The 26880-nt window shown below is 49.5% G+C and overlaps 11 protein-coding genes across 11 annotated transcripts; 5 read left to right on the top strand and 6 right to left on the bottom strand.

Moving 5' to 3' along the window:
- Window positions 1-107: 107 nt before the first annotated feature.
- Window positions 108-1881, bottom strand: FSST1_010923 (cytochrome P450; the record flags this gene model as incomplete). The annotated part of the gene is made up of 7 exons (XM_083234005.1): window positions 108-276; window positions 337-976; window positions 1029-1154; window positions 1215-1218; window positions 1273-1416; window positions 1469-1499; window positions 1553-1881. The coding sequence occupies 7 exons, from the start codon at window positions 1879-1881 to the stop codon at window positions 108-110; spliced, it is 1443 nt and encodes a 480-aa protein (XP_083080619.1).
- Window positions 1882-2141: 260 nt separating this feature from the next.
- Window positions 2142-2381, bottom strand: FSST1_010922 (uncharacterized protein; the record flags this gene model as incomplete). The annotated part of the gene is made up of 1 exon (XM_083234004.1): window positions 2142-2381. One exon carries the CDS (start codon window positions 2379-2381, stop codon window positions 2142-2144), a length of 240 nt encoding a protein of 79 aa, XP_083080618.1.
- A 35-nt stretch (window positions 2382-2416) lies between these two features.
- FSST1_010921 (uncharacterized protein) lies at window positions 2417-2862 on the bottom strand (the record flags this gene model as incomplete). The annotated part of the gene is made up of 3 exons (XM_083234002.1): window positions 2417-2529; window positions 2576-2767; window positions 2832-2862. The coding sequence occupies 3 exons, from the start codon at window positions 2860-2862 to the stop codon at window positions 2417-2419; spliced, it is 336 nt and encodes a 111-aa protein (XP_083080617.1).
- Window positions 2863-5145: 2283 nt separating this feature from the next.
- On the top strand, window positions 5146-8624 carry FSST1_010920 (uncharacterized protein; the record flags this gene model as incomplete). Its single annotated transcript, XM_083234001.1, has 3 exons — window positions 5146-6222; window positions 6608-7547; window positions 7594-8624. 3 exons carry the CDS (start codon window positions 5146-5148, stop codon window positions 8622-8624), a joined length of 3048 nt encoding a protein of 1015 aa, XP_083080616.1.
- Window positions 8625-9639: 1015 nt separating this feature from the next.
- Window positions 9640-10589, top strand: FSST1_010919 (translation initiation factor 6; the record flags this gene model as incomplete). The annotated part of the gene is made up of 3 exons (XM_083234000.1): window positions 9640-9674; window positions 9832-9903; window positions 9956-10589. The coding sequence occupies 3 exons, from the start codon at window positions 9640-9642 to the stop codon at window positions 10587-10589; spliced, it is 741 nt and encodes a 246-aa protein (XP_083080615.1).
- Window positions 10590-11575: 986 nt separating this feature from the next.
- On the top strand, window positions 11576-12380 carry FSST1_010918 (S-adenosyl-L-methionine-dependent methyltransferase; the record flags this gene model as incomplete). The annotated part of the gene is made up of 2 exons (XM_083233999.1): window positions 11576-11634; window positions 11693-12380. The coding sequence occupies 2 exons, from the start codon at window positions 11576-11578 to the stop codon at window positions 12378-12380; spliced, it is 747 nt and encodes a 248-aa protein (XP_083080614.1).
- Window positions 12381-12802: 422 nt separating this feature from the next.
- On the bottom strand, window positions 12803-15127 carry FSST1_010917 (protein phosphatase 2A structural subunit TPD3; the record flags this gene model as incomplete). Its single annotated transcript, XM_083233998.1, has 8 exons — window positions 12803-13159; window positions 13216-13553; window positions 13604-13704; window positions 13757-14016; window positions 14067-14558; window positions 14620-14771; window positions 14846-14951; window positions 15062-15127. The coding sequence occupies 8 exons, from the start codon at window positions 15125-15127 to the stop codon at window positions 12803-12805; spliced, it is 1872 nt and encodes a 623-aa protein (XP_083080613.1).
- A 1804-nt stretch (window positions 15128-16931) lies between these two features.
- FSST1_010916 (phenylalanine--tRNA ligase subunit beta) lies at window positions 16932-18920 on the top strand (the record flags this gene model as incomplete). The annotated part of the gene is made up of 3 exons (XM_083233997.1): window positions 16932-16984; window positions 17087-18817; window positions 18875-18920. 3 exons carry the CDS (start codon window positions 16932-16934, stop codon window positions 18918-18920), a joined length of 1830 nt encoding a protein of 609 aa, XP_083080612.1.
- An 814-nt stretch (window positions 18921-19734) lies between these two features.
- FSST1_010915 (phosphatidylinositol-3-phosphatase YMR1) lies at window positions 19735-22153 on the bottom strand (the record flags this gene model as incomplete). The annotated part of the gene is made up of 2 exons (XM_083233996.1): window positions 19735-22041; window positions 22139-22153. 2 exons carry the CDS (start codon window positions 22151-22153, stop codon window positions 19735-19737), a joined length of 2322 nt encoding a protein of 773 aa, XP_083080611.1.
- A 784-nt stretch (window positions 22154-22937) lies between these two features.
- FSST1_010914 (40S ribosomal protein uS3) lies at window positions 22938-23873 on the top strand (the record flags this gene model as incomplete). The annotated part of the gene is made up of 2 exons (XM_083233995.1): window positions 22938-22960; window positions 23114-23873. 2 exons carry the CDS (start codon window positions 22938-22940, stop codon window positions 23871-23873), a joined length of 783 nt encoding a protein of 260 aa, XP_083080610.1.
- Window positions 23874-25028: 1155 nt separating this feature from the next.
- Window positions 25029-26674, bottom strand: FSST1_010913 (magnesium transporter NIPA-domain-containing protein; the record flags this gene model as incomplete). The annotated part of the gene is made up of 7 exons (XM_083233994.1): window positions 25029-25524; window positions 25577-25868; window positions 25921-26172; window positions 26230-26320; window positions 26425-26450; window positions 26502-26545; window positions 26661-26674. The coding sequence occupies 7 exons, from the start codon at window positions 26672-26674 to the stop codon at window positions 25029-25031; spliced, it is 1215 nt and encodes a 404-aa protein (XP_083080609.1).
- Between the last annotated feature and the right edge of the window lie 206 nt (window positions 26675-26880).

The raw sequence follows: 26880 nt of genomic DNA, 5'->3' as shown, positions 1-26880 counted from the left end.
TCGTCCAGCCAGTTACCAATTCGGCTTTGTAGTTTCCTATGGTGCTGTATGTATGACACGTATATTTAGCATAGCACATGGTTATCGTCATATAACTAATGTCCCATTCAGTCCTTGACTGGCACAAACTTCAGGAGACATCGCTTCCCAAGAGGCCGTGACGAGATCAGCTGATCATCCATTACCATGGATTCACTCTTCATCGACTCATCTGGCTCCGTTTCATATCGTGAATAGACATCCCGCAACAACGTCTTCATCTCCACCATGGCAAGGCTGCAGTGTTGCATCATTAGCATCAGGCCTTTCTCATGGAATTCAACAAGTGTTACTTACTGCTTTCCAATGCATCCCCTGCCTCCACTTGAAAAGGCCCACTGATGCCGTCGTCGGTCGGCGTCTCCTTCGGCCGCCAACCATCTCTCAGGATAAAACTTGTCTGGTTCAGGAAACACGTCGTCGTTTATTCTGTGAACTGACATTGCCTGGCAACTAACCACGGTCTTCTCGACCAAAGAAAACCCGTCAATGACACGACCACCCTGTGGAATATATCGAGGTAAAGACATGGGAATGGCAGGGAAGCATCGTAGTCCCTCGTTCAGCACAGCGTCCAGCATATTTAGCTCATCAAAAGGTGCATCAGCCTTTCTCAGGAACTCTTCTCTCAACAAACGTTGATACTTGATCGATCGAGGCTGAGAGAGTTCCCACATCAAGAAGCACAGAACATCACCAGTCGTGTCGATACCTGCAGCCATATGGTCGAGACATTCGGCAGCCATGTCCATGGTATCCAGTATGCTGTCCTTCTCTTTTAGTCGATTAAGAACAGTAAAGTTCGCAGCTCCATTCTGTTGGGCATTTTCGATAACAAAATTGTCGGCCAAGGGAATTGATCGAGGCTTGGCAAAGCTGGCAAGAATTTTTGATCCAAGGCTGTAAACAACTGGACTATAGTATTGGACCAGTCGATCTATGCTTTGTGTCAAATGTGATGCTTCAACCCTTTGGTGACAAACACTTACTCTGTAAGCTGTCGTCAGCAGCAACTTGGTGCATCATCTCCTCGTCCTCTTTGTCCTGCAAGCAGTTGCTCCCATATGGATGAAACAGTTGATGCGTGACACAGTCGCATGCATACGAGTGCAGTGCTGTATTTGTCAGTCAGTCGTAATATTCGATACACGTTTTATCCCTCGAACAGAACTAACCTCTCTATGATGTTAATCGTTAGTCATGATCATCAAAAACACATATTTCACAACTTACAAAGACATCCGCCGTTCTATCAGGAGACTCGACGCAATGCTGGAGAAACTTGTTGGATCGTTCCTTAATACCGGCCAAAGGGGCTGCCTTCATCACGTTACTATTGGCATACCGATCGCCAATCATTCTCCGTCGCTTTGCGTGCTTGGTAAACAATTAACCTGCGTACACTTCATAGCATCGCATGTGAACTTACATCGCTTTTAATCAAGGTTGAGAACATGGTTCTATTATCCAGAGTCAGCATAACTAGTGTATCAACATGTAATAGCATTCCTACCGCTTGCCATAGACCTGAAAGAGATTGTAGAATTCCGTCTTGTCATACCCACTGCCACCGGAGCCATAAATCTCCTTGATGGCAGCGATTGACGTAAAAGAGACTTCGTTAGGCGCAACACGGACCACTGGGCCGTATCTCTTGTGAAGCTCATGAATATACACGGTGCGGTTGGCGTTGAGTTCGTGCCATTTCAGTACAAGCGAGGTGAAGTTTGATACAAATGGGCCGGGAACATTTGCTGTCGCTGAACAAAGTCGAATGATGATATGGGCAAAAAGGAGCAGAGCAACGACTCCAGATATGAGGCTGGGTGATAATATGAACATGACGACGGCGAGATCAGGATATTGTGCTTGGGCTACGCAGGAGAAGGGGAAGAATCAATGTAACCAAACGAGCGGCATCAAGCTTCTTATCACGAAGTGACAGGTATTGAAGATAAACGTGCTAACTCTGGTATGACTCCAATCCCTCGGGTTCAAGTCCGAAGACTTGGTGTGGGGATGTTTCTACTGCGTAACCGGAAGATAAGTGCATTTGTTGTTACCTATTATCAAACAAATTACGCCCTGTGATTATCGCTCTATTACCTATCGGCTTGTCGCTGTCGCTTCTTTGTTCCCTCTTGAGTAAGGTCTTCTCCACCTCCAACTCTGGGGTTTCTAAGTGCTAATCTATATCCCCACACTTCATGACGAGCGGACCAAGCCTGGCCAGCTATGTGTACTTGTGCAAAGTAGTTTCCTTTTCTGAGAAAGACATGATATGATTTTATTAGTTGGTATTCCTGATATCCAATAGGCTTTTCAACCTTGTAATATAGCATCTCTTAACATTCTCGTAAGGCTAGTTGCTAATAGACTACCTGCCCTCATCCTTGAACCTCGGCAATTGCACATCATGACTCGACGCCCTATTAGATGTCATGAGATTCAATGGTCTTTTGTCAGCTAGATGCATGCCAAGGGCCTGCCCTAACAGACGTTCTACACTTCTATAAGTCCTGTTTCTTGTCCTTGCCGCCGTCTTGACGAGAGCCTCCTCCAAGCATGCCCGAGATCCAGCTCAGGCCTGGAATCTGCATTGCGGCTGCTGGGGGGTATTCTTTACCACCGATCTTGGTTCTTGGAGTACATGTGCACCACTGCGACTCGGGCACTTGATTGAACACTTGCTGAACATGGCTACCACACCCACGCCATGACTTCTTTGCTGTAATATGAGGTTTTCATTAGTCTCGTGTAAGTCCAAGCTGTATGGAGTCCTAAAAACTTACAGCAAGTTGGGCAGGTTGCGCCAAAACACATGGTTGCAAGTTGAAATATTGGGTAGTAGTTATGAGACAGGTCGTGAGGTATATATTGCTTAAGTAAATAGTCTGTAAATTGGGTTTGACTTCTGGGAATTCTGCGTCTTTGGAGTAAAATGCCGTTATTTTATAATACCTAGTATCGGATGCAAACTAAAGAAGATGCCGCTCTATCGTGGCGGTCGCTGAATTAACTAATCGCCGCTGTACGGACACTTTTGGATGATCTTGCAATCTGGTTTTACCCTAGACTTGGTATGGGGTCAGGTTCAGCTTGAGTCAATCATCTGGGCTTCTTTGACCATCTACTATTTATAATTTTAATATATCATCTTTAATTCTGCATATATAATAGTAATTGTTTAGTATACCACTTTTTGGTGACTTGATATTGGTTGTTGTGACAATGATGCATATATAACTCAGCAACATTTGAAACAGAAATCGAAACATTTATCCTGTATTGTGAGTCCACGCTGCCATAAACCTGACAACAAAAAGGAATAGAAAACATTAAACAGCTGGAAATATACAAGGCAAACCGTAGTACGATAGTTAAATTCTCAGCGATGTAAAAACTAATATTCTTCATCGCCACCATGTACAGGCAGTATGGCTTTTGTCTATGTACGGATAGTGACACACTATATGCCAATGCAGTAAGAAGCAAATATCCCGATCTGACAGGAAGCTTGTGGGTTACTATTCATAGTATCACATCACAGGGTACGCACGGCTCACATGGCGTCCAGAAAATCGAATTACAAAATGACCGGCATTTACAGAGTACATAGTAGAGATTAAGAAAGCACTTGTGCCGACTTATGATGATAGGTTTGCATGTATGAAGTTTGTGAACTTCTACCACTACCTATGCCTTCTCAATCCATGGCATAAATGTTCAAAACATGATAAACTTCCCTGGCCCGCATGCACCACACATCCAGAGCGCAGGATCAAACATTGAATGGATCTTAGTCCACAGACACAGCCTCCTCTAGAACGGGCCGGGCCCAGTTCACCTACTCCATCTCCGTTGGAGACAATGCCCGACAAGGCTGATGATAAATGGATGCGAGCAAGATATACGATCAAATCCATAGAACCAACAGCTCTGATAGGACGGGTTACTGCTGATACGGACGGAAAGCTTGGCAGTGGACGAACTTCTGCAGACGCTCAGCGTTTGCTGACCATCCAACTTTTAGAGGCATGCTACCTGACCTTGATACTGCAGCATTTCTAAGGAATGAAGTATAGATGGTAGCAAGAGTCTTGGCTAATATGGCAAATACTATCTACCTAGGTACACTATAACTAGAGCTAGCAAAATACCTAAACCACAAGAACTAGCAGCCTGGCTAATAGGAGCTATGCACAAAGACCATCCGCCTCAGAGAGCAATTAGACATGATGGGCTAAAGGTCTTCTGGTTACAGTATCGTGATCTCGGCTGTTAACCTACGTATGCCTGTCAGCACATGTATGGATATAGCGCCACTATTGTAGAGGCTGTGCTGTAATCAAAGAACCTAGTGATATTGATTATCCTTGTCTCAACAGAAAAATCTATACCTACACAATCCCGTACCTATTTACGAACAACCATCATCCACCAAGGAGTTGGTTTTGTCGACGTTCGGACCTCACTCCAATGATACCTTAGTCAGTGCCCGGTAAGTTAACACTGGTCACTAGGTACTAATCTATGGAAGTGCTCTTTCAGCCCCAGGCGCCTCCCGGCTGCTACCTTAGGTACCTACCCAATCCCACAGGAAGGGACCTACAATAGGAACCTGACAGGGTCCATGTCTTCCATAGTAGGCGAGGTCCATAGCAGGTACCAAGGTGCCCTACCTGACGGATCCCTGGGGTTTTCGGTGTCCACGAGGAGTGTGGAATGAGTGTTGAACGTGCACTACGAATTGTCCATGATGGCTGTAATAATGTAAAATTCGGGTTAATTCTGTTCATACACCCATCCCGTCTCGTCCGGTCCGTGGTATCCATCCCTACATAAGGTACCTCCTATGAACCGCCTTAGTAGCTTAGTACGTTAGACCTACAGATTGCCTACCTAGGGTTCTTTTGGACTGCCCCGATTTCGATAACCCAACATTGGATCGAAATCATATCTCTCAACTTCCTCCATCCCGTCCGTCTCTCCTCCTCCGTCCTAAACAACTTACCGACCTCGACACTTCTCTGTGCGCGAAAATCTTCTCCTCCGACTTTCTTTCCTAGGTTGTCTGCCGTCCGCAACGACAATCGTAGTCGCAGTATGAGGAACTTCCTCGGAAAGCATAGCAACCGGTCATCGCATGCGCTCAACGAGCCGCGAACTCCGCCCAAGACGCCAGCGACAGCGACGACGACGAACAACAAGAGCAACCAACCTCCCTTAACTGGCAGTGCAGCAGCACCTCAAGCTCAACCGACAGGCCACCAGCGCCAACCAAGCCATCAACCCCAGTCGCAGCTTCAACAACAACAGCAGCAGCTCCAACAGGATCAACACTACCAAGTCCAGCAGCGCCAGCAGCTCATTGATGAGGCGGACTCAGCCTCCCACAGCGCCCACTTTGGCCACCCTCAATCTCACTCACACTCGCACAACAGCGCCAGCGCCAATCCCACCAGCGCCAACAATCCTTCCACCATAAACCCCCATTCAGCCTTGTCCTCGTCTCATAACACCGCCTTCAGCTCCAGCGAATCCTTTGATTCCCAACAGCCGTCGCAACCGTCTCATTACTTGCAGCAGCAGCAGCAGCAACCGCCGTTACATCTTCAACATCCTCAGCAGCAAACTCAAGGTTCTTTGCCGCTATTGCCTTCCCCCTCCTCCGCTTCCGCTGGCGCCCCTCCCCCACCTCACCTCTATAGTTCACCCTCAGCTGCCAGCAGTACGACCGGTGCAAACGTTACCAACAATCCTCCTTTATTGCAACAGCAACAGAGCTCCAACCTATCTACCGTGGCATACGATCCTCACCAACCACAAGGCGAATTTCACGACCCTGGTCTCGGTCGCTCGCAGAGTGTCCGCTATAGCGCTACCGCACCCTACGATAATCAGAACCAGTCCGTTGACGACCTGAATCGCTACAGTCAAATTCTACCTCAGCAGTTACAGCAACAGCAACAGCAACAGCAACAGCAACAGCAGCAAGTGCAGAATCAAGCACAAACAGCTCCTGCTGAGAAGCGGTCGACTCGAAAATTGATTAAGGGCATATTTTCTGGGTCCAATCGTGGGGCGTCTGACAGCCAGCACCACCAAGGCATAAGCATCGGTCACAGTAACAACCAATCCTACGATAACACTGGCGGCCTTGCACGTCGACCGTCCAAGCGGGTGAGCAATCCACCGCCTTTCCTTTTCGTTCTTAATCGTGCCTTGTTTTTATATCCCTATCGTTTTGTGTTGTTGCGACCCTGAACCCCCAGTCTTTCTACGCCGCCTGCTCTTCAGTCTCATATCCCCCCTCTCTCAGCCCAGCCCAATACCCAATCCTACTACTCCCAACTTCACTCCGCCTACCTCGTTCACTTTCTCTTTATCCTTCTTGGCATACCAACCTGCCATAGGCCAAGCAGCCACAGCCGTCGAGTTTAGTCTGTCGCCCTATCCAATCCTCTTTTTGTCTTCAGCCCAAGTCAACCCCCCCGTCATTATTTCTAGCTATTATTGGCGCCAACTGCGCACGCCGCTGCCAGCTCAAGCTGAGCTCCTTTGACAGGTCCAGCAGCTGCCCGAAAGCAGCCAACGCTCCCATCTACCCCAGCTTTCATCTCGCAAGGGACTTGACGATATTAATGAACACTATATCGCACACCAATCTGACAAACAATCATTGTCGCAGACTTCACGAATTTCGCTACACAACACCATTCGCCAAGTCACTGGTGAGGTAGACCAGCAACAACAGAAGGAAGACGTCGCATATCACCAGAGCCAGAACCAAAAACAGGCCCCGCTTCAGCAACCCCACGTTCAGTTACACACAGACGATCAACAGCCGCAATCTGCCTACGAAACAAACGCATATGACCACCAACAAACGTCTCTCAACCAGCCGCAACAGCCCTACCAGTTTTCAAACGCCCAGCAGCAGTCTGGCTATCACCAGGGTGGGAACCAAGGTGGAGAATTGAGATCAGTTCCCGCGCATCTGGGTCCTAGCACACAGTTTCAGAACCCTGAAACAGTCTCGCAGTTCTCGCATGAATCTCCCATTGCCGACTCGGATCAACGTTCAACCAATTTACAGTCAGCGACCAACTCGCCTGCTGTGAATCACTCTTTGTATATTCAACAACACGGCTCAACACCAAGCCTCCCTCCCGTCCAACAGATAACTCCCCAGCCACAGCAGCCGGGTATGGCACCACCCACCGGAGGACCTCCAGCCTCACGCCGTCCAGACTCGGACAAGTTGCGCGGACAAATTGACGTCCCTGGCGGCCCGCCCCCCACTTACCGTCCCGCCAATTCTATGAACAACATGAACCCGCTACCCCCCGTCCCGCCTCAGGCGGCTGGCCAGTCACAGGCATACAGAGGCGACCGCCCGCCTCCGTTTGAGGGCCAGACGGTTGACCAGGGACGAGACAGCCCCCAACCTGTATCCGCTGTGCCAGCTGATTCTGGTGAAAACGACAAGTCATTCAAGGATCTGCGTAAGTCACCCCGGCATAACCAAGAGCGCATACTAATTTGTTACAGTGACCAAATATAAGAATGTCAAGCGACTTTACTTTGACGGCAAGGCGCAGATCGATGGCCTCAACGGCCAAATCGTGCATCTTCAGAACGCTGTAGCCAATCAGCGCATGTCGCAATCGCGCACCGCTCTCGACGACAGTGAATACTCTACAAGGTTCAATCGACTCAATGGTGCCATCAACAACCTCTCTTTCAACATTCGTAAAGATTGGCGGTGCGTGCCCCAGTGGCTTGACAAGTATGTTAGTGCAGAGGCACTCAAGACCGGAAAGGCTGAGATGACGGCTGTCGGACGAGCAGTAATCTCACGATGGTTAATGGAAGAGGTGTTCAACAAGTGCTTTCATCCAGGTCTAGACACGCAGCTAAGTCAGTCGCTCAAAGAGATTGAGCTTGGCATCCGAAGCAACTCATACACCCTGACTAGCCAGGAAGAATTTGATGCATTGACGAGCAAGATCGTGAGCTGGCGAATGACGTCGCTTGACGGTCTTCATCGTCAACTCAACTCGCCAGAAGCGACAGAGAACCGTAACAACTTTATCGCCAAAACAACAACTAATCTGACGGCCTGTCTCTACCAATTCCTCAACACACCACCACCGCCTGGCGTGGACGGTAGCGCATCGATGATCGTGGAGCTTGCTGTGGGCATTGCAGCTAACCTTCCCCTAGAGAGTCGCGATGTGGCTATTTCTTACCCGTTGCCTGGAGAGATTGTCCAGCCTCACTTGATGGAAGTTGAAAAGGCGGCACTACCAGTATTGGAGGCACAGAAGGGAGAGGGAGATGGCGATGAAAAAAATGCTGACGACGAGAAGAAAGTCAAGACTGGTACGTTGAATAAAGTAGCTCCGCCTGAGAGCGGGAAGGATAAAGACTCCTCAAAGAGCATAAGGATGGATGCTGACAAGGACACTTTTGTAGTCGCCCTGCCGAAGGATTCGAACAGGGTGCGGTTCGCAGGATTTATGGCGTTGGAAGTGCGAGGAAGGCAGGTGTTGATGAAGGCGCCCATCTGGACTCTGTGAAAGAAAATAATCGAGTAGATGAGAGCTGCGATGGGGGAACTCGAGGCAGAGAAAAAGAATCATCGTATATTGATCATCTTGGCCTTTGAAGGAAGTCGAGATCACACAAGGCGCAGGAAGATATCGAACCGAATCAACGAGAACTCACGCTTGATTTGTGCAAGAGGCCAGACTTGGCATGGCAACATGGCCGAGGAGGCATAGAAGTGATGATGGATTACTGGCATGACGGAGGATTGTGACGGTAAAGGATATGGACCGTTGTTTTGTTCTACGTACATTTTTGCTCTGAGATGAGCAGTTCAAGATGGTACAAAGTGTTTCTGCTGTCATCCGTCTGCATATATATAAATGAAGGCTACTAGAGAGTCGTGAAATGGCTCCTATTATTTGTCTTACTATGATTCTGGTTGACTTGGCTTGTGACGATCACCAACTGACACCATGGATGATCTGGTATGACGAAGATGGCATCACTTACCGCATTTGGACTTGAGCCTTGGCTGAGGTGAAATGAGTCGAAACTCAAATTGAAGGGCATGATCCATGCTACAGAAGGCTGACCAGGGCTGACAACAGATATGCTGCAAGGACTCATTCCCATAGAAGAGTCACACCTGGATGGGAGAACCCTGGTCTCTTTACCATAGTGGCGATGTTTTGGGACCTACACAAATGATCTGTACTGGAGGTGAGTCATCGTGCTCATTACTGCTTTCAGAGGAAGTTTTAGTGGTCCATGCAGTCAACTGCAGGCGGAGACCCTGAACTCCAGTTGTAGCTCCACTGCACTGTTACCTGTGAGGTACCTCTGGAACATTACATAAAAGCGGCGAGAGCTCCCCCGAGAGAAGGAGGGGCAGAAAACAGACAGACCCAACCCGACGCAAAAAAAAAGGGAAAAAAACCCTGCTACTGGACATCCACTTTCTTCCAACATTGCGACAACTTCACTCACCCAACCTTCAACATTCTAAACTCTACGAATCTCACGACTCAGAATTCATCAGCAATCATGGCGGTTCGTGCTCAGTTCGAAAACTCCAACGAGTATGTAATTGTGTCCCTTGTCTTGAAGCTCTCTTGTGCTCGTGAACCCCGCCCCCGCCATTTCATTCTTTGATACTGGGCTATGCGGATGATGATAGAGCCACAAGAAGAAGAAGGCCTTTCAATACAAGAATGATTACTGACTCTATATTCGCAGGGTCGGTGTCTTTGCCACCTTGACCAACTCTTATGCTCTGGTTGCCCTTGGTGCCAGTGAGAACTTCTACAGGTAAGCTTTCTTCTACTTGATCAATCACGAGCTTCATGCTGACATGGCCCAGTGTCTTCGAGGCCGAACTTCAAGATATTGTCCCTACCGTTCGCACTACCATCGCCGGTACCCGTATCATTGGTCGCTTGACTGCCGGTAACCGAAAGGGTCTTCTCGTCCCTACCACCACAACCGACCAGGAGCTGCAGCATCTGCGTAATTCGCTACCCGATTCAGTCCGCATCCAGCGTATTGAGGAGCGCTTGTCAGCCCTTGGAAACGTTATCGTCACAAATGATCACATCGCCCTTGTTCATCCTGATTTGGAGCGCGAAACAGAAGAGATTATTGCAGATGTGCTCGGCGTGGAAGTGTTCCGACAGACTGTCGCCGACAATGTTCTAGTGGGTAGCTACATGAGCCTTTCCAACCAGGGAGGTCTCGTGCACCCCAAGACCCCCATTCAAGACCAGGATGAGTTGTCCAGCTTGCTCCAGGTTCCTCTTGTCGCCGGTAGTGTCAACCGTGGTTCCAACGTTGTCGGTGCTGGAATGGTTGTCAACGATTGGCTCGCCGTTACTGGTCTCGACACCACCGCCACCGAGCTCAGCGTTATCGAGAGTGTGTTCCGTCTCGGTGAGGGCCAGGGCCCCAGCAACATCAACACCAGCATGAAGGACACCATGGTCGAGTCTTTCTACTAAGCTTGATCTGTGGATTTGTTTTCTGCATGTAAATTGATTGCTTGTTTGCATGGGCTTTGCTGCTGCTACCTACTCTTTCGGGTTATCGATCAGACGACGTCATTTCCGCCGTCAAACGAATTTTTAACTTATACGGGGCCTGGTGTTTGGAATACTGCGTGATTTTGCGGATGGTATCAGGAATATGGTATTCATGATGATCGAACGATATGATTCATATAAGGGAAACGGGACCCTGTCAGCTAGTCCTCTCATGGAACGAGGAGGACCAAGGTTAGGGTGGGGATGACAAACCCTGCTCGTCACATAGGTGCATCTATCTGATCCGCCTGGGCTGTTGGATTGTCCGAGGGCCGCTCCCCTTTTGTCTAGAGGTACTCATGTTGTAGTTAAACTTGAGGCGAGCGTGGCAAAAGGTGGAAGTTCGGATAGAATAGATATATTGTTCTGTCACGAATACAGGCGACTTCTCGATTCCATACTTCATCAATCAGATCCTTGGCAAGACACGCTCAACGGTTGCACAGTCAATGTCTGTTCAAACCAGTAGTTTTCGGGGTATCAAGGAGCCAATTGCCAAGATCAAGTCGAGCTTATTCAATTCATCTGATATATATACCACTTCATGACATAGATGTTAGACCCTTGTACTGTAGACGATGGAGTCAGGTTTCCTGCTATCATGACCCGGTCATATAGTCTCTATCAGCATAGCAATTTCAAACACTTCAAGTCAATCAGTCATAATGTAAATTGTGCATGGCATTGCCATCTGCCATCTGCTCTCCTCTTGACTGTACCTACAGGTAGGCATGTAGTAGTTGAACTAGTGCACTACCCCGCGCTCACCGCCTGCCAATCCTGCCAATCTCTGGCTCCCCCACCACAAAATATCTAAGTATGCCCACCTGTTGATCTGAATAGCTTCAGATCTGTGCGGAAAAAATCTTTTTTTATAAAACAATACCGGGGTTACTGCTTGCATAATGGCACCAGAAGAGAAGCCTCAACATCTTGAGCCCTCAAAGCTTGGCACAAAACAATAGTCCGACCTCCCATACCCCTTCACCCCTCCCCTCTAATACTGACATTCTGCCCCTCAGTTGGGATGATCTCTACACAAATGAGATATCAAACCATTCTGCCGATCCCTCCGACATTGGCACAGTTTGGTTCGACGACTCGGATGCTGAGGCGAAGATACTCGAGTTTTTAGACGGCCTGCTCGATCCCTCTGACCCAGACTCACCAGTCCTTTCTCGCGAGAAATCTACATTTCTTGATCTCGGCTGCGGAAACGGCTCCTTGCTCTTTTCTCTTCGTGAAGAAGAATGGTCCGCGCGTGCCCTCGGTGTCGACTATAGCCCTCAAAGCATTGCCCTTGCACGTCAGATCACAACTACAAAGGATGATCTTGAAGAACCAGTAGAGTTCGAAGAGTGGGACCTCATAGCTGGATCTTATGATCCTGTGCTCAACAGGGAACAAGCTCAAGGTTGGGATGTCGTGCTCGACAAGGGTACATTTGACGCTATCTCTCTGAGTGATGAAAAGGACGCTCAAGGACGACGGTTGTGTGAGTGTTATCGCGAACGGGTGTTGCCACTGGTCCGCAAAGGCGGCATCTTCCTGGTAACTAGCTGTAACTGGACCGAGACTGAGCTGAAGGGTTGGTTTGAGAAGACTGATGCTGAGGGGTTCGAGGTCGTTGGCAGAGTGGAATATCGATCCTTTAGCTTTGGAGGGCACAAGGGACAAACCATCAGTACGCTCTGCTTCCGCAGGGTATGAGTAGGCCTAAATGCATAAGGAACAAGAGAGAAAAGATACCCGTTCATCGCAGCAACACCTGATTCCATATAATTGTCATCGTTCACTTTAGAAGAGCTCTTGTTGTATCATACAATGGTATTTGGCTTCATATCGATGCTCGGATTACCCTCCTTTGAACCCCCCTGTCCCAACGCCTCATTCGCGTCCAACTCCCCACTCCTCTCAAAAGGCTCATTCATGTTGGAGTTGTGTATCACTTCAGAATAACCTCCCTCCTCAGCGTAACATGTTTTGGCTCAAACCAGTGGCTTCTAATATGCAACGTACGACGTCATGGGCTCTTGTCTGTCTTTCTCTCTTTCTGTGGTGATACGGACGTGACAAGTCAAGTAGACAAAAATCTATATCGACAACAATTATTGCTTCATTACGTCTCTCATCTATGGAGATGTGTTCATAGGCTCCCCGCCAGCAATTGGACCCGAAATCTCGGCAGCAGCTGTTGTCGCGAAGTATCGCACATCCACGTCGTCGTCCTTCTGCAACTTCTCCAGGTTAGGAACAACTCGTTCTTGGATCAGCTCCGAGCCCCGTGGCGACGGCGTGATCTCGCTACCCTGCTTCTCCAAGTCGTACAGGGTGCCCTCGTCAGGAAGACGTCGGAGCACGCTAATGAGGACGCGGTATGTCTTGGCCACGTTGAAGCGAATGTTGGGGATATCGTCAGAGACAAGCTTGTCAAGCATAGGCAGAATTGACTTGGCAATAACATCCATGCTCACAACACTCGCCAATGTCTGGAAAAAAAGTGAGTCTGACGGCCGTGACACTTGAAAAGAAGGGTGATAATTACCGAGATGGCGAAACAGGTAGTCATTCTGTAGAGGTAGTTAGGATGGTTACCCATAGCCATAACCTTGGGAATGATAGCCTCGCTAGCCCATTCGACACCAAAGACCTCAGTAAGTTTCTTCAGGTTGTGAGTAGCCGCTTCACGAATGGAGAAGACCGTATCTCCAAGCCAGCCCATGCATAAGTTGCTGAGCTTCTCATCGAAGAATTGAACACCGAGTTGGCTGGCCAGAAGGGGAATGTACTCGATAATGGCAAGTCGCACTCGCCATTGCTTATCCTCGGCGAGTTGCACAATTGCGGGAAGAAGTGACTGCGAGAGCAGGTCGATGCCAATAACTAGAGCGGTGTCAGCATTACATCTCATTGGCAAAAGGCATATTGGTTACCTTGGTTGACGAGCTCGAGCTTTGAGATGATATGAAGTCTAACCTCGGGAAACTCGTCCTTGAGCATCTGAAGGAACATGGGGAGAAGGTGGTCAATGGTTCTACGGCACACGTAAGCATTGGATATCGGAGGCGCGAAATTCATCCACGTACTCTTGCTTTCCAAGAATGGGAGCCAAGCCACTAATCTGGGTGCCAAGCGCAGCGCGAACATGTTGAGAAGTGTCGGAGACAAGGTCTTCGATGCTGCCCATAATATCGTTGAGGAGAACGTTACGGTCGACAAGAGCGCAGAAGCCGGGAATCTGGCCAGCAATAGCGGTTCGCACCTCGGCCTCGTTGTCCTTGAGGAGCTTAACGAAGGCGGGAACAAGATCCCTGGAAACAACCTCTTCATCTACGGCCTTGGCAATCTATAAGAAGTCAGTATACCGTGGGTAAAAGTCAGGAAAATGCTGCGGACCTTCTCGAATCTATCCGCAATCATGTAGCGAACTCTCCAACTCTTATCCTCTATCAAATTGCGCAGAGCCGTCAGCAGGACGCCATGGCTGGCCTGCTGCTCTTTGGGAACGGCTTCGGCGACAGAAATGAGAACCTCGACCGTAAGTAATCGGACGCTATCCTGATCGTCTTGTGCGAGGTGTTGGAATAGGGGTATCATTTCGTCGACAACAATGGTGGCGGGCATCTCTTTGACGAACTTGGCGAGGTTGGTGGCAGCCTGACGACGGACCATGGGTGTCTCGTCGTGGACCAACAGACCGAACTGCTGACGCAGTTGTTCTTGCACAGGCGGGGAGACCTTGTTGTAAGGAGTTGTGAAGAGACCGCATCCCGAAACCTTCGATGTGAACCAATCGGCCTTGGCGAGGCGGATTGTGAGGGGAATGAAGTACTCCTCAACTTGTTGAGGCGAAAGCTCGGAGCAAATCTTGTTTAAGGACTCGACGGCCTAAAATACGAGTCAGTGAGGGGTCCATGGCATAGGTAAAGGGAAGAACAAGCGTCTTTACCTTGTCACGGACAACGGGCTCCTCGATAGCAGCGAGGTTCTCAAGGGGAGACAGAAGGACGTGACCCCACTGAGAACCGCCAACGTACTCGACAAAGCCGCCAAGCTCCTCGCTCAGGGCAACAAGGACCTCGTCTTCATCTTCCACAGACTCTACAAGGCATCAAGGTTAGGAGAGGTCTTTGTTTGGGTCGCAACTTGGTGTGCGGGAAAGATCGAGGACTGACCATCGAGGAAGGGGATGAGCTCCTCACGAGTTCGTTCAGCGCCGAGAGCAAGAGCAATGGTCGAGAGACGGTGGATGGCGTTGAGACGGAGCAAAACATCATCGTGCTAGAGAGCAAGCAAACGTTAGCAATGCATGATCACTTGTCCCTGGCGATAGGATAGGTAGGCGAAGGAAGCGTTGTGCAAGCGTGGCGTCACCGCCAAACCTGACATACCTTTAGCTCGTCAATGAGTACGGCGATAGGGTACAGCTCATCGCCAGAGTTGGGCGCGTCAGCCATGGCGAGCGGGGCGGTAAGATCGCAGATTTATCAAGAAAATGAGTGGCAGCGTCCGGGAAGAGTTGAGATGACCGTTAGGAGGATGGAAAGAGGAGGGTTGGACGATTGCGGGTGGATCGCGTGCGGTAGGTGCTGAACTGGACTGGTGGGTGATGCAATGATTTGCGCGGAGGAGTCCCAACACACGATTTTTGGTTGAAAGACGAGGGCAGAGACGGCACCACACAAAGGGAGTAGAGCCCTGGGTTACGCTCAGCGCAAAGAGATTTGGCGAATTTAATAATGCAGAGTCAAGGTTGAGGCCTATGTCAGGGTCGTCGAGGTCTGGGACATGTGAATACGTAGAATCAATAGATGAGAGAGGGAGAAGAAAGAGCCCAGGGAAAGATGTGGAGTAGGAGCTGGATGTTTGATGAATTGGACTGGGCTGGCAAGGTGCCCAAGAGGAGTGAGGCTGGTGGCTCCTTGTAGTGGGTGCTGTAGCGGCTCACAGCCTGAGTTGCAGTGCTGGGCTGCTGCCCAGGCGCCCGTGCAATTGTCTACCTAGGTACCTACCTATCCGGGCATCCATAGGTACTAGGTAGGTACCTACTAATCCATCCATGGCTTAGGCAGGTACCCTGAGCAACACTGAGGAACGCTACATGTCCAGGCCCCAGAGAGGGGCAACCCTCCCAGATGTACGAACAGCCCAGTGGGTAGCAGAAAAGATAACCTCTAAACGTTAGGATATAAAAATAAACGACCTAGAATTATAGTATAAATGCGATAAAGTGACCTGATAATTTCATCTCTCCCACTTCGAGCGCCCAACTTTTCCGATACCCTGCCCGGGGACAGCTTCCATCTGGATAGGACAGCAACTGGCAAACTGTGGCTGAAGTGGGGTTAGAGTGGTTCTTCATTTCCTTAGGAAACATGAGTTTTTGAGGGGCATGGAAGCTTTCTCTGACACTCTTGACACTCACCTTGCCCAGAGCGCCTCAAGTACTAACCTAGGCATGTCGTGGTGTGGAACATAAGGACAAAGCCGTTTTTATCCTATCTTCCATGTATTCTTACACTGTTTTGGTAACGTGTTAACGTGTTTTACTTTGTTTTGGCTGTATGGGTAATTGGCTCTGGAGGATTGTACTCGACGTCACTACCATACCTTAGTACCAAGGTAGGTAGCTTCCTAACGAATTCTCAAGCTCCAAACCCCGCCATTCCCAACTTAGAATAGACAGCATTTAGACATTGGCAGTCTGGTGTTATTGCTTTGAGCAAATAATATATTGTCTAATACGAAACTGTACTGGAAATCTCATGTCTGACTTAGATCCTGACTGTTCTCTCTGCAAGCTGCCCGCCGTTTATTTTGAGTAAGGTTTATGCCATATCGTTCTGTGGTGTGATGTGCAATGGATCGCTGTAGTATTTTCTTGTAAAGCCTGGAGCTACCTGTTACACCTGTCCAATGCTACCACCTTCATAGTACCTCCATTAGTAGTATGGACAGTTGTAATGCCCTACCATCGGGATGTTAGTGTTCGGCAGAGGAGTATTGATGATCCGCTCAATCGGACACCCCGCCAAAAGAGCCCGATAGCGGGGTACCACCTCACCACACTACGGTGCTGTGCTCTCCAGAGTACCCTAGTATCACATCCCACTTCCTCGCCTGTACCTAACAACGGCATCCCCAAAATTTCCTGTGACTCAGTGCAATCCACGTCCAACGCTCGACGGAAATCTCACCTTTGTCTTTTTATTCTTAGGAAAAAGATTGTACAACAAGCCAGGCTCGAGGCTACGCTTCATCATGCCTACCATCTCCGTCGACAAGTACAAGCTTTACGAAGCTCTCGGTCAAAAGTGCGATGAATGCCCCTCCTTGTTAACCCCCACCATCGAGTCTCCGACTTCGCGACCAAGTCCTATTTGTTTATACTAACATGCTTGTTGCGCCTGAAATAGGTTCACGACCGAGGAATTCGAGGATCTCTGCTTCGAATTTGGCATTGAGCTGGACGAGGATACGGAAAACGATGAGCGTCCCATTGTGAATGGCGAGCAGGAGCCTCCCCAGCTCAAAATTGAGATCCCCGCCAACCGATATGATATGCTCTGCTTCGAGGGCATTGTTTCCAACCTCAATGTCTTCCGCGGTAAGACTGAGCCCCCCAAATACCGACTCGTCGAGCCCTCTAGCGGCAAGCTAGAGACAATCACTGTCAAGCCCGAAGCCGAGCAGATCCGACCATACGTCTCCGGCGCTATCCTGCGCAACATCAAATTCAACAAGAGCAGATATGAGTCCTTCATCTCTTTGCAAGATAAACTTCACCAGAACCTTGCCCGAAACCGAACACTAGTTTCCATTGGTACCCATGATTATGACACTATCAAGGGTCCTTTCACCTACGAGGCTCTGCCTCCCAAGGACATCAAGTTCACCCCCTTGAACCAGACCAAGGAGATGGATTCTGCTGAACTGATGAACTTCTACGAGAACGACAAGCACCTGGGTCGTTTCCTCCACATCATCCGCGACTCTCCAGTCTATCCTGCCATCTACGACTCAAACCGTGTCGTCTGCTCTCTTCCCCCTATCATCAACGGCGACCATAGCAAAATCACACTGGACACTACAAATGTGTTCATTGAGATCACCGCCACTGACCTTACCAAGCTCGATATCGTCACCGACATCATGGTTACTATGTTCTCCATGTATTGCTCCGAGCCTTTCACCATTGAGCCTGTCCAGATCAACTCTGACCACAACAACCAAACCCGTGTCACTCCTAACCTGAAGCCTAGAGTCGCTGAGGTTGAGATTGATTATCTCAACAGCTGTACCGGTCTCAAGGAGTCCCCTGAGAGCCTCTGTAAGCTCCTCTCCAAGATGTCCTACACTTCCACTCCTTCATCAAAAGACTCCAACATTCTCGAGGTTGCTATCCCCCCAACCCGAGCTGATGTTCTCCACCAATGTGACGTGATGGAGGATCTCGCCGTGTGCTACGGTTACAACAACTTGCCTCGTACTGCGCCCTCACGAAGTGCTACCGTCGGTGCGCCTCTACCTGTCAACAAGCTCAGCGATATCATTCGTATCGAGACTGCTGTTGCTGGCTGGAGTGAGGTCATGCCCTTGATTCTCTGCAGCCATGACGAGAACTTTGCTTGGCTCAACCGCAAAGATGATGGAAACACCGTCGTGCGCCTGGCCAACCCCAAGACTGCCGAGTATCAAGTCGTGCGATCGAGTCTTCTCCCTGGTCTTCTCAAGACCATTCGCGAGAACAAGGGCCACAGTGTCCCTATGAAGATCTTTGAGGTCTCCGACGTTGTTTTCAAGGATGAGACCCAAGAGCGCAAGGCTCGCAACGAGCGACACTTTGCTGCCGCCTGGTACGGCCGAACCAGTGGGTTTGAGGTAGTCCATGGCCTTCTCGACCGTATTCTGCTCATGCTCCGCACATCTTTCCTTACTCACGAGGAAGGCCTGTCTGGCAAGAGTATCGACTTTGAGGTTAAGGAGAACCCTAGCAAGTCCGATGGCTACTGGATCGAGGAGCTCGATGACGCTACATTCTTCGCTGGTCACGCTGCCTCAGTGTACCTCCGTCTCGGTGGAAAGGAGAGACGTGTTGGCGAGTTTGGTATTCTGCACCCTAGCGTGTTGGAGAAGTTTGATTTGAAGTGAGTAACAGCGGCATTGATATGCTATCTGGGCAAAGCTGACTGACATCTGTACAGATACCCTGTTAGCACTCTCGAGATCAACCTTGAGGTTTTCTTGTAACATGGTAAAAAGAAAACTAAAAAAGGCAGATCATGAGGGTAAGAGACGACGCAAAAGAAGGCGCAGCACATGTGTGATAGAGATCATGTGGATATGATAAGGCCAAGCAAGATAGAGACGTTTCAATCGCCGGAATGACGCTACGAGATAGATAAAACAAAAACAGTGAACATACAAAGCCAGTTTTTGGACTTTTGTTTAATCTAACAGACAGCTTTGATGTGCCATGCTGTATAATGTGTCATAAGGAAAATCTATTCTCGTCTAAGCCCGCTGTGCATACACATACGTGGATTGCGCAAATTCAGAATGCGTTCGCCACCCGAGTTCAACGCCAAAGGCCTGCTCAAGATGCTTCTAATGATAATCCGTCCACATAAACCAGCGGTAATCCCTCCTTAGACAATCAAATTCCAGCTTCTAGACAACTTGATTAAAGCTCAGACACCGCTTTCCTGCGCTTCATTTCTAGTCTTGCAAGCAATGTCTCCAGACTCATTAAAGGGTCTGGGCGGCTCACGTCTAGACAATGACGAGGCGTCCCAGGCTTTTCTTTTGGTTGCAAGGAAGCGTTGGGGGTGACATGAAGGCAAGACTCTAGAAGTTTACAGTCGCACCGTCTGATGTACTCCCATTCTTCACTCAAGTCGCCGGGTACACTGCGAATACTACCCCAACTTGAAGACATAGCGAAGTCTGTATTCAAAAGCGGCGGGGCTGCCAGTGTGTGCGACCAGGAACAGAAATACCTGACAGAATCATGGGTTTCGACGATCAAGTATGGGCCAGGATCTGACTCTGGAAACATGACCTTCTATGTCATCTCACTTAGCTCCTGATCGTTACGAGTGGGTGCGGGAGCTGGATTTGAAGACGAGGCAGACTCGCCAGTGCTAGTAAGTTGCCCGAGCATCCCTTTGCCTAGATTAAGGCCTGCGATGCCATCCCGAATAGCGGCAAAGGCGTTACCATTGGGCTCAGCAGATGCGCTTCGTTCGATCGGTGCATGTCGTGCTTCTGGTGTCAGTGTCTCGTGTGCTGTTTCGACTCCAGAAAGAACCGACGGAGGTCCTGATTTGGAACTCGAAGTCGATGATCTGGGATCAGCATCGGATTGAATGACACTAGGGTACTGAAGATTCGATATGGCGGTTTGACGATCTGTCTCGGCTGCCGCTGCAGCATTCAGACCACCATTCATTTCATCCTCAGTCCTTCCAAATACTTGATGCCACCATCTAATATCCTTAAGCCGCGGTAGGAGGATTCGCTCCTGCCCCTTTACATGGTCGTCAATACTGGCATCATAATCCGGGTTTGTGAATTCAGCTCGTCGACAGAGGAAGTAGTCCCAAACTGAGGACGTGCGCTCAGTCGCTCGAGCGTCTTTTCTTTGCTTCTCGGAGTTGAAAAGGAAAGTACCGTATTGGCACGAGTACAGGTGATACAGAAGACGGCGTAGAAAGCGTTCGTTAAATTGGAACCGAGAGTTGTTTTGGCGCAGAAGCTGATAAGTGCAGTCGAGGAACTGGTGGAAAACAGGGCTGACCATCTTTGGAGATGTTGCCTCGTCGTCAACAACCTTTCCGGGTGCTGTTTCGACAACTGCGGCTAAGTCTGGGTCGTCTTTGTTTGGATTGAAGAAGCGCTTTGCACCACTCAGAACATTTTGGAAAGCATCGTTTCGGCCGTCGTTCTCTCCAGGCTGCACCTTCGAGCCTGCAAAAGCGTCTTTTTGCACATTGAACCAGTCTTCGTGGTTTAAATGACCAGATCGTAGTCTGAACATGTGCCCAAAAGAGAGCCAGTCCTTCTCAACGAGGACGATGAATCCCTCGATAGTGCGGTAGTAGGGGTCTAGCATGATTTGAGCCAACGCACTGAGCTGACTTGTGCGATCCCAGCCATCAGAGCAGTGTATGAGAACATGGGAATGGTTGATACCAATCTGCCTAGCAATGATAGCTGACCCGTCCAGAACATTGTGAATGTGTCGCAGCCAATTACTTTGATGGAGAAGCTCTCTGTTTGGTGGCAGTGGCGAGATATCGGCGTCTTTAAGGGCGTCGACGACCTTGTTGAGAGAGCTTCGCATAACGTGAATATTCTCAATACTAAGGAATATTTTTCGTGCAAACTTGTACTTGTCCATATTTTCTGAGCCCATTCCCTGAACTTGATTCACCATGGCGTTTATAGTTGGACGAGCGTCCACAATCAAATTAGTCTGCTGGGCACCGTATATCTGACGCTTACCAGAAGCATCATACACTGCAGCTGATTTTGAAATAAGCTCGTCTTCATAACGTTCTGTCTCGGAGAGTTCTGGCTCTGTCGTTGAGCTCACAAAAGATACATCGGCTTGACTCGACAAGGGAGTGGTGTCTTCGGACCCGGGCGGCAAGAGAGCGTTGAAAGATGCTGCTACTAGTTTCTCGTCTTGTACATTCGTTTTTCTTGTTATTCCAGAAAGGGGTTGAGAGCTTCGAGTAATGGTGCAGTTGTTGATAGGATGAATGTACGACAGTGCCGGGACACGATTTCTCGACCGGAACTCCTTTGCATATTTAAGAACGTTGTCGGAAATTTGGGTCGGAACGACCAAGAATGCAGGATATGTGTCGCAAAAGGTGTAGTCCTTATTAATGTGCGTGATCCTCCAGCCTCTGTCAGGCAGCTTCTCACTAATTCCCTGTCGTCTGAACTCGGCTTTTGGATCGTAGAATGACCAGCCTCCGACTTCCCGCTCGTACTTCAGGGGCTTGTGATTAAACGCGTATAACTTTTCGACTGTTCCAAGCTTGCAGGTTCGAGATTTGATGAAATCGAATGCATCGCGGGCGATCTCACTGTCGGTGAAGTTGAATGTCACAAACGTAAAGTCGCGGCATCGTAATCGAATAGATGGAGCTTGGCGTGATCCAGGTGGGACTGGCCGGAATACGCAGTGGCACAGCATTGGGAAGGGAATCCATCTTTCTCGAACCTTTGGTTTCTGTGAAGGGTCTGGAGGATTTCCAGATTGATCAATGGGGGCGCAGAACACCAAATGGAAGTCAGTTAGTCGCAAAGTGCCATGTGTAGTCTGTCCGCCGTAGATACCCTGAACACTCTCGACAATCTAAGCTAAGTTAGAAACTTGGGGTAATAGTGCTGAGCGATGAACAAGCGGTCGAGCGTTATAGAAGAGGTGACTTTGACTACATGATTTGACATACCTTGCGGGCCTCCATTTTGGCAAACCGTGGGGTGGTATGCACCACAGTTTCGCCAGCTCCTCGTCTCTTGGATGGGAGTTGTTACAAGATCAAGATGGTCTATTAGGTGTAAGGTTGAGTTCTGTTCGTAATCGCTTAAGTGTCGATGCGGAAGTGATTCGTCAGGAGCTCGTGAGGCGGTGATGCGGAGGTAGATGGATATCGCGGGGCCGCCGGAAGATGAAGAAGTCAATAGTTGTAGCGAGTGAGGCGACCAGAAATTAGGATATTATAGGATAACCTCTGACATTTCTATAGACAGCGCCGAATCTCAAACAACGAAATGAGCCAAATCGCCCGGCCTTGAGTGAAGGCTTATGTTTATTTTTAAGATCCTCAGACGACTACAGCTCGTCCATCATCACGAGCCACAGGCGCAGATGCCCACCCGCCTCCACGAAAGGCAAGGCACCTAGAGACCCGACGTCAGAGACATGGCCCAAGCGCTTTCCCCATTCTGGGACATCTTTCTCCAAGTTCGGCAGTACAGTTTCTCCGGCAGCCGGGTCATCCATCATCTACCTTGTGGAGAGCAGCCCCGCAATTGGGAAAGAGCCAGTGTGCACCCGCTTGCCAGATTTAGGGCTCAACCACACACCAAAAAATTGAACGGGCATTTGTGAGTGTCAGTGAGGCTCGAAATCCACCCAGGATCGCGAATCTTTCTCTTCAGCCCGTTAACCCTCAGCTCGCCAACAGACTCAAGACAAGACACCTGTAGTCACGTCCAGTCCCGACAACACAAGTCAATTTTTTCAAGATGGCTCACCCCGGATCTCAGATGTGAGTTACTGTCTGCGCCCGTCCATCCTCTCGTTCGAAGAAGCGAAGCCATTATTGCATTATCGTCGCCACCCCGCCAAAGAAGAAATCACTACGGAAATCAAGAACGAACACAGAATTACAGAGCATTCACTAACAATTCCTCTCTCACAGCTCCAAGAGGAGAAAGTTCGTCGCTGACGGTGTCTTCTACGCCGAGCTCAACGAGTTCTTCCAGCGCGAGCTCGCTGAGGAGGGTTACTCCGGCGTCGAGGTCCGCGTCACCCCCACCGTTACCGACATCATCATCCGAGCCACCCACACCCAGGAGGTTCTCGGCGAGCAGGGCCGCCGCATTCGTGAGCTCACCTCGCTCATCCAGAAGCGATTCAAGTTCCCCGAGAACTCCGTCTCCCTCTACGCCGCCAAGGTCCAGAACCGTGGTCTCTCCGCTGTCGCTCAGTGTGAGTCTCTCCGATACAAGCTTCTCAACGGTCTGGCCGTTCGACGTGCCTGCTATGGTGTCCTCCGTTTCATCATGGAGTCTGGTGCCAAGGGTTGTGAGGTTGTTGTCTCTGGTAAGCTCCGTGCTGCCCGTGCCAAGTCCATGAAGTTCACCGACGGCTTCATGATTCACTCTGGTCAGCCCGCCAAGGACTTCATTGACCACGCCACCCGTCACGTTCTTCTCCGACAGGGTGTCCTGGGTATCAAGGTCAAGATCATGCGCGGCTCCGACCCCGAGGGCAAGGCTGGTCCCCAGAAGACCCTCCCTGACGCTGTTACCATCATCGAGCCCAAGGAGGAGCAGGCTGTTCTCCAGCCCGTCAGCCAAGACTACGGTGCTAAGGCCGCCCAGGCTGCTCAGGCTGCTCAGGATGCCCGAGTTGCTGAGGAGGAGGGTGGTGAGGAGGTCCAGGCTGTTGAGCAATAGGATGCTTAAATCACCAGGCTGGGAAAAGCCACCAAAACCTTACGAAGGAAGATGGGAGACCCATGGGATGAGGGACGGAGGTCTACTCAGGCGTCAATTGTTCATTTGCATCTGCTAAGGGCACGGAAGGTTTCATTCTTGCTTGTAATGGTAGGCAAAGCATAAAAGAGAAAAATGAGACCCAAAGATTACGACGACACGTCATATGGCCGTGTCTTCTGTCTACCAATCCCTTCACTCCCGTATCTTGCGGGTCTATCTTTTCTTCACACCTATGTGTCTGTGACTGTCGAGTTGTATAAATCGCCACAAACAAATGGTCCTAACCCGACTATGTGACTGAGGTACTAAAGTTATCCCCTTCTGACGATATGATACGAGCATGAAAGGCAGAAGACAAAGGGGATTGATTATTGCTTAACACTAGATGATATTAGAATTGCAGCCGATACCTTCATCCCCTCATCTTCCACTCTGTCACGACTGCAACTCAATTCTACTATGTGTTATGTATCATGTCGTAATAAGTTCTGTCTATGCAAATAGGTAGCTTCTGGCCTTTTCCCATCTCTTGTTATAAATTCAAACTTGGGTATTTTCAACCCTAGAACAAAGCCCTGCGACTTGGACAACAGATCTACAACATCCCGAACCGTTCATGACCCTCGAAACTTCGGCGGCAACGCCCGCGTTAGTCACCCTTTTCATCGCTGTCCAGTATAAAAAGTCTTCTTTGATCCGAAACCCCATGTGTGTGGTCATCGTCTCCCGTCGCTTACGCCCTCCAGTTATCGTACAACGAGAATTTGCCTGTCGGCCCCAATACAAAATCCGCCAACGCCGTCCAAGACCGTGTGCCCATAGTACTCCAGTAATAGCAAACAATACATCTCGTTTGGTTCCGAGTCCCGACCCCGTTGTGCATTGGAAAACCACAGTTGACACCCAGCATTAAAGCATGTCGTTGCGTAATGTACCATCCATGAATGCTGCCCATACTCCGAGGAGAAATGCCCGGTCAAATGGCTTGAAAATGTACAATGCTTGTTTAAGATGCTGAAACATGCAGAATATTGTTGCGAAGCTCTCTCTCGACAAACTGCCCAGAAGTTCATTGCTCCACCATTGTGTTACGCAATGCGTTGCATTACATTATCATCGGTCGCCTGATTTGTGGCGATTTTCGAGTTCGATGCTGTTGTCGTAAGTTGCCTTGCCGTTGCCATTGCCATTGGTACGTCGCAGGTCGTCATCGCTATCGTCGCTGTCGTCAGCTAGGTCGGTTAGAGCGAAGCCAGCAGCCTCCTCCTCATCGTATGCCCGGATCAGGCCCTCGCGATCTCCTCGCTGGCTGCTGATGCTGTGTCGGGAAGGGTCGCCGCTTCTCCGAGCTTGCATGCTTAGGCGAGTCTGTAAACCAGACACCATATCAGTGCCGGTAGCGTCGCTTCCTCCTCGACCTGCGCTCAGTCTTTGACCATGGGGATCGCCTCTCGACAGGTTTAGGAGATAGACACCGGTAAAGGTGACCAAGAACCCGCAGAGCAAAGAGAGAGTGTTGACAGGATCGTTTGTGTTGAATCCGGTAAAAAGAATGAAAGAAGCGCAGAGGGTCGCTGTCGTAAAGGTGACGTAGTATAGGGGGTTTACGCTGGCAGAGATATTAGTAGAGCTCTTCACATACCCCTTTGTCGATTACTTACATGTTGGTAGGGAAGTTAGCCAGAGCTTTGTTGAAGTAATTCATTTGGGTCAGAATGCAGACGGCAGTCAAGATCATGAAAACATAAGTCGATGGGTGACTGAACTGGTTGTGGCCAGCAAAGGTGAGCTTGAGCGCAATACCAAAAGCCTTGACGGACATGACAGAGATGGATCCAACGGTAGAACAAATGGAAAGGTAAATGAGGGCGTTCTTCTTGCCATATCTGGGGGCAATTCTGTAAATCATGAAGACGGCAAAGCCAACGACGGCGAAAGCGTATAGGAGGAAACCTAATTCAAGTTAGGAATGACTCTTTCGTGATCGTTTTCTCCAGTTACGAACCTGGCTGAATGGCCAAATGTAGAATCTCATCGACGGTCTCGATCTCCTCATCTGGAGGCGCGTGGAGCACAATGATAACGGCGCCAATTAGGCATATAGCACTGCCCAGCTTGCCCAGGGTACCAAGTTCTTCTTTGAGGAAATAAGAGCCAAGAACGGCACCAATGAGCACACTGAGAGCTCCAAGGGGAGTAACGAGGATAGCAGGGGCGAAAGCGTATGCGGCAAAGTTGCAAATTTCTCCGAGAGCAACTATTGTTGTGTATTAGCACAGCCCTCGAAAAGATCAACTCACGTTACGGTACTTACGAGTTGCGATACCGGCCCACCACAAGGGATTCTTGAGATACACAAACCCGTCGCCTTCAAAGCCATGTCGCTCTTCTGCTTGGATCAATCCCTGATAACTGGTTAGTCTCATGTATATTGCTAAATGACAGGGTGTAACAAAGGGCCAGGGCGTTTGCAAGCTTGTTGCTCGTGAGCGTCAGGTATTTGACGAACCTTTTTTGTGATAACAAAACTTGTTCCTGGAACATTGTTAGCATGGCGCATTCGAGTATACGGAAGAAAGAGCATACCAATGGCGAGGGCCGATGTCATGGCGAGAGCCAGACCAATATACCTAGAAGTCATGTCAGCTTTGCTATCACGGGCGAATCGGAGGATCGGGTTGCGACAAAGGACCGATCAAAGTGGCCTTTCAGGAGTAGGACCACGCCAAGTGGTACGCGACGTACTTGTCTTCAATCATGATGTCTAATAGAGCGCACAACAGCGACGAAGCGCACGAATTCGACTATCTATAGAGAATTCCAATACGCTGAAATCAACTGTTCAAGTTGAGACAATGTATTGGCGAAATGCGCCTGGAGTGTGTCAAGTCGAGTCGAGTCAAGTCGATGTCGAGGCACAAGGATCGTTGACAGTTGGCGTAGGCTCGCACCGGGCGAGAAAAGC

Source organism: Fusarium sambucinum, chromosome III (assembly GCF_050947815.1).
Source record: "Fusarium sambucinum isolate potato_lamoka chromosome III, whole genome shotgun sequence".
Lineage (NCBI taxonomy): Eukaryota > Fungi > Ascomycota > Sordariomycetes > Hypocreales > Nectriaceae > Fusarium > Fusarium sambucinum.
Note: the sequence above shows the minus strand (reverse complement) of the source record. Positions and strands in the feature narration are given on the sequence as shown.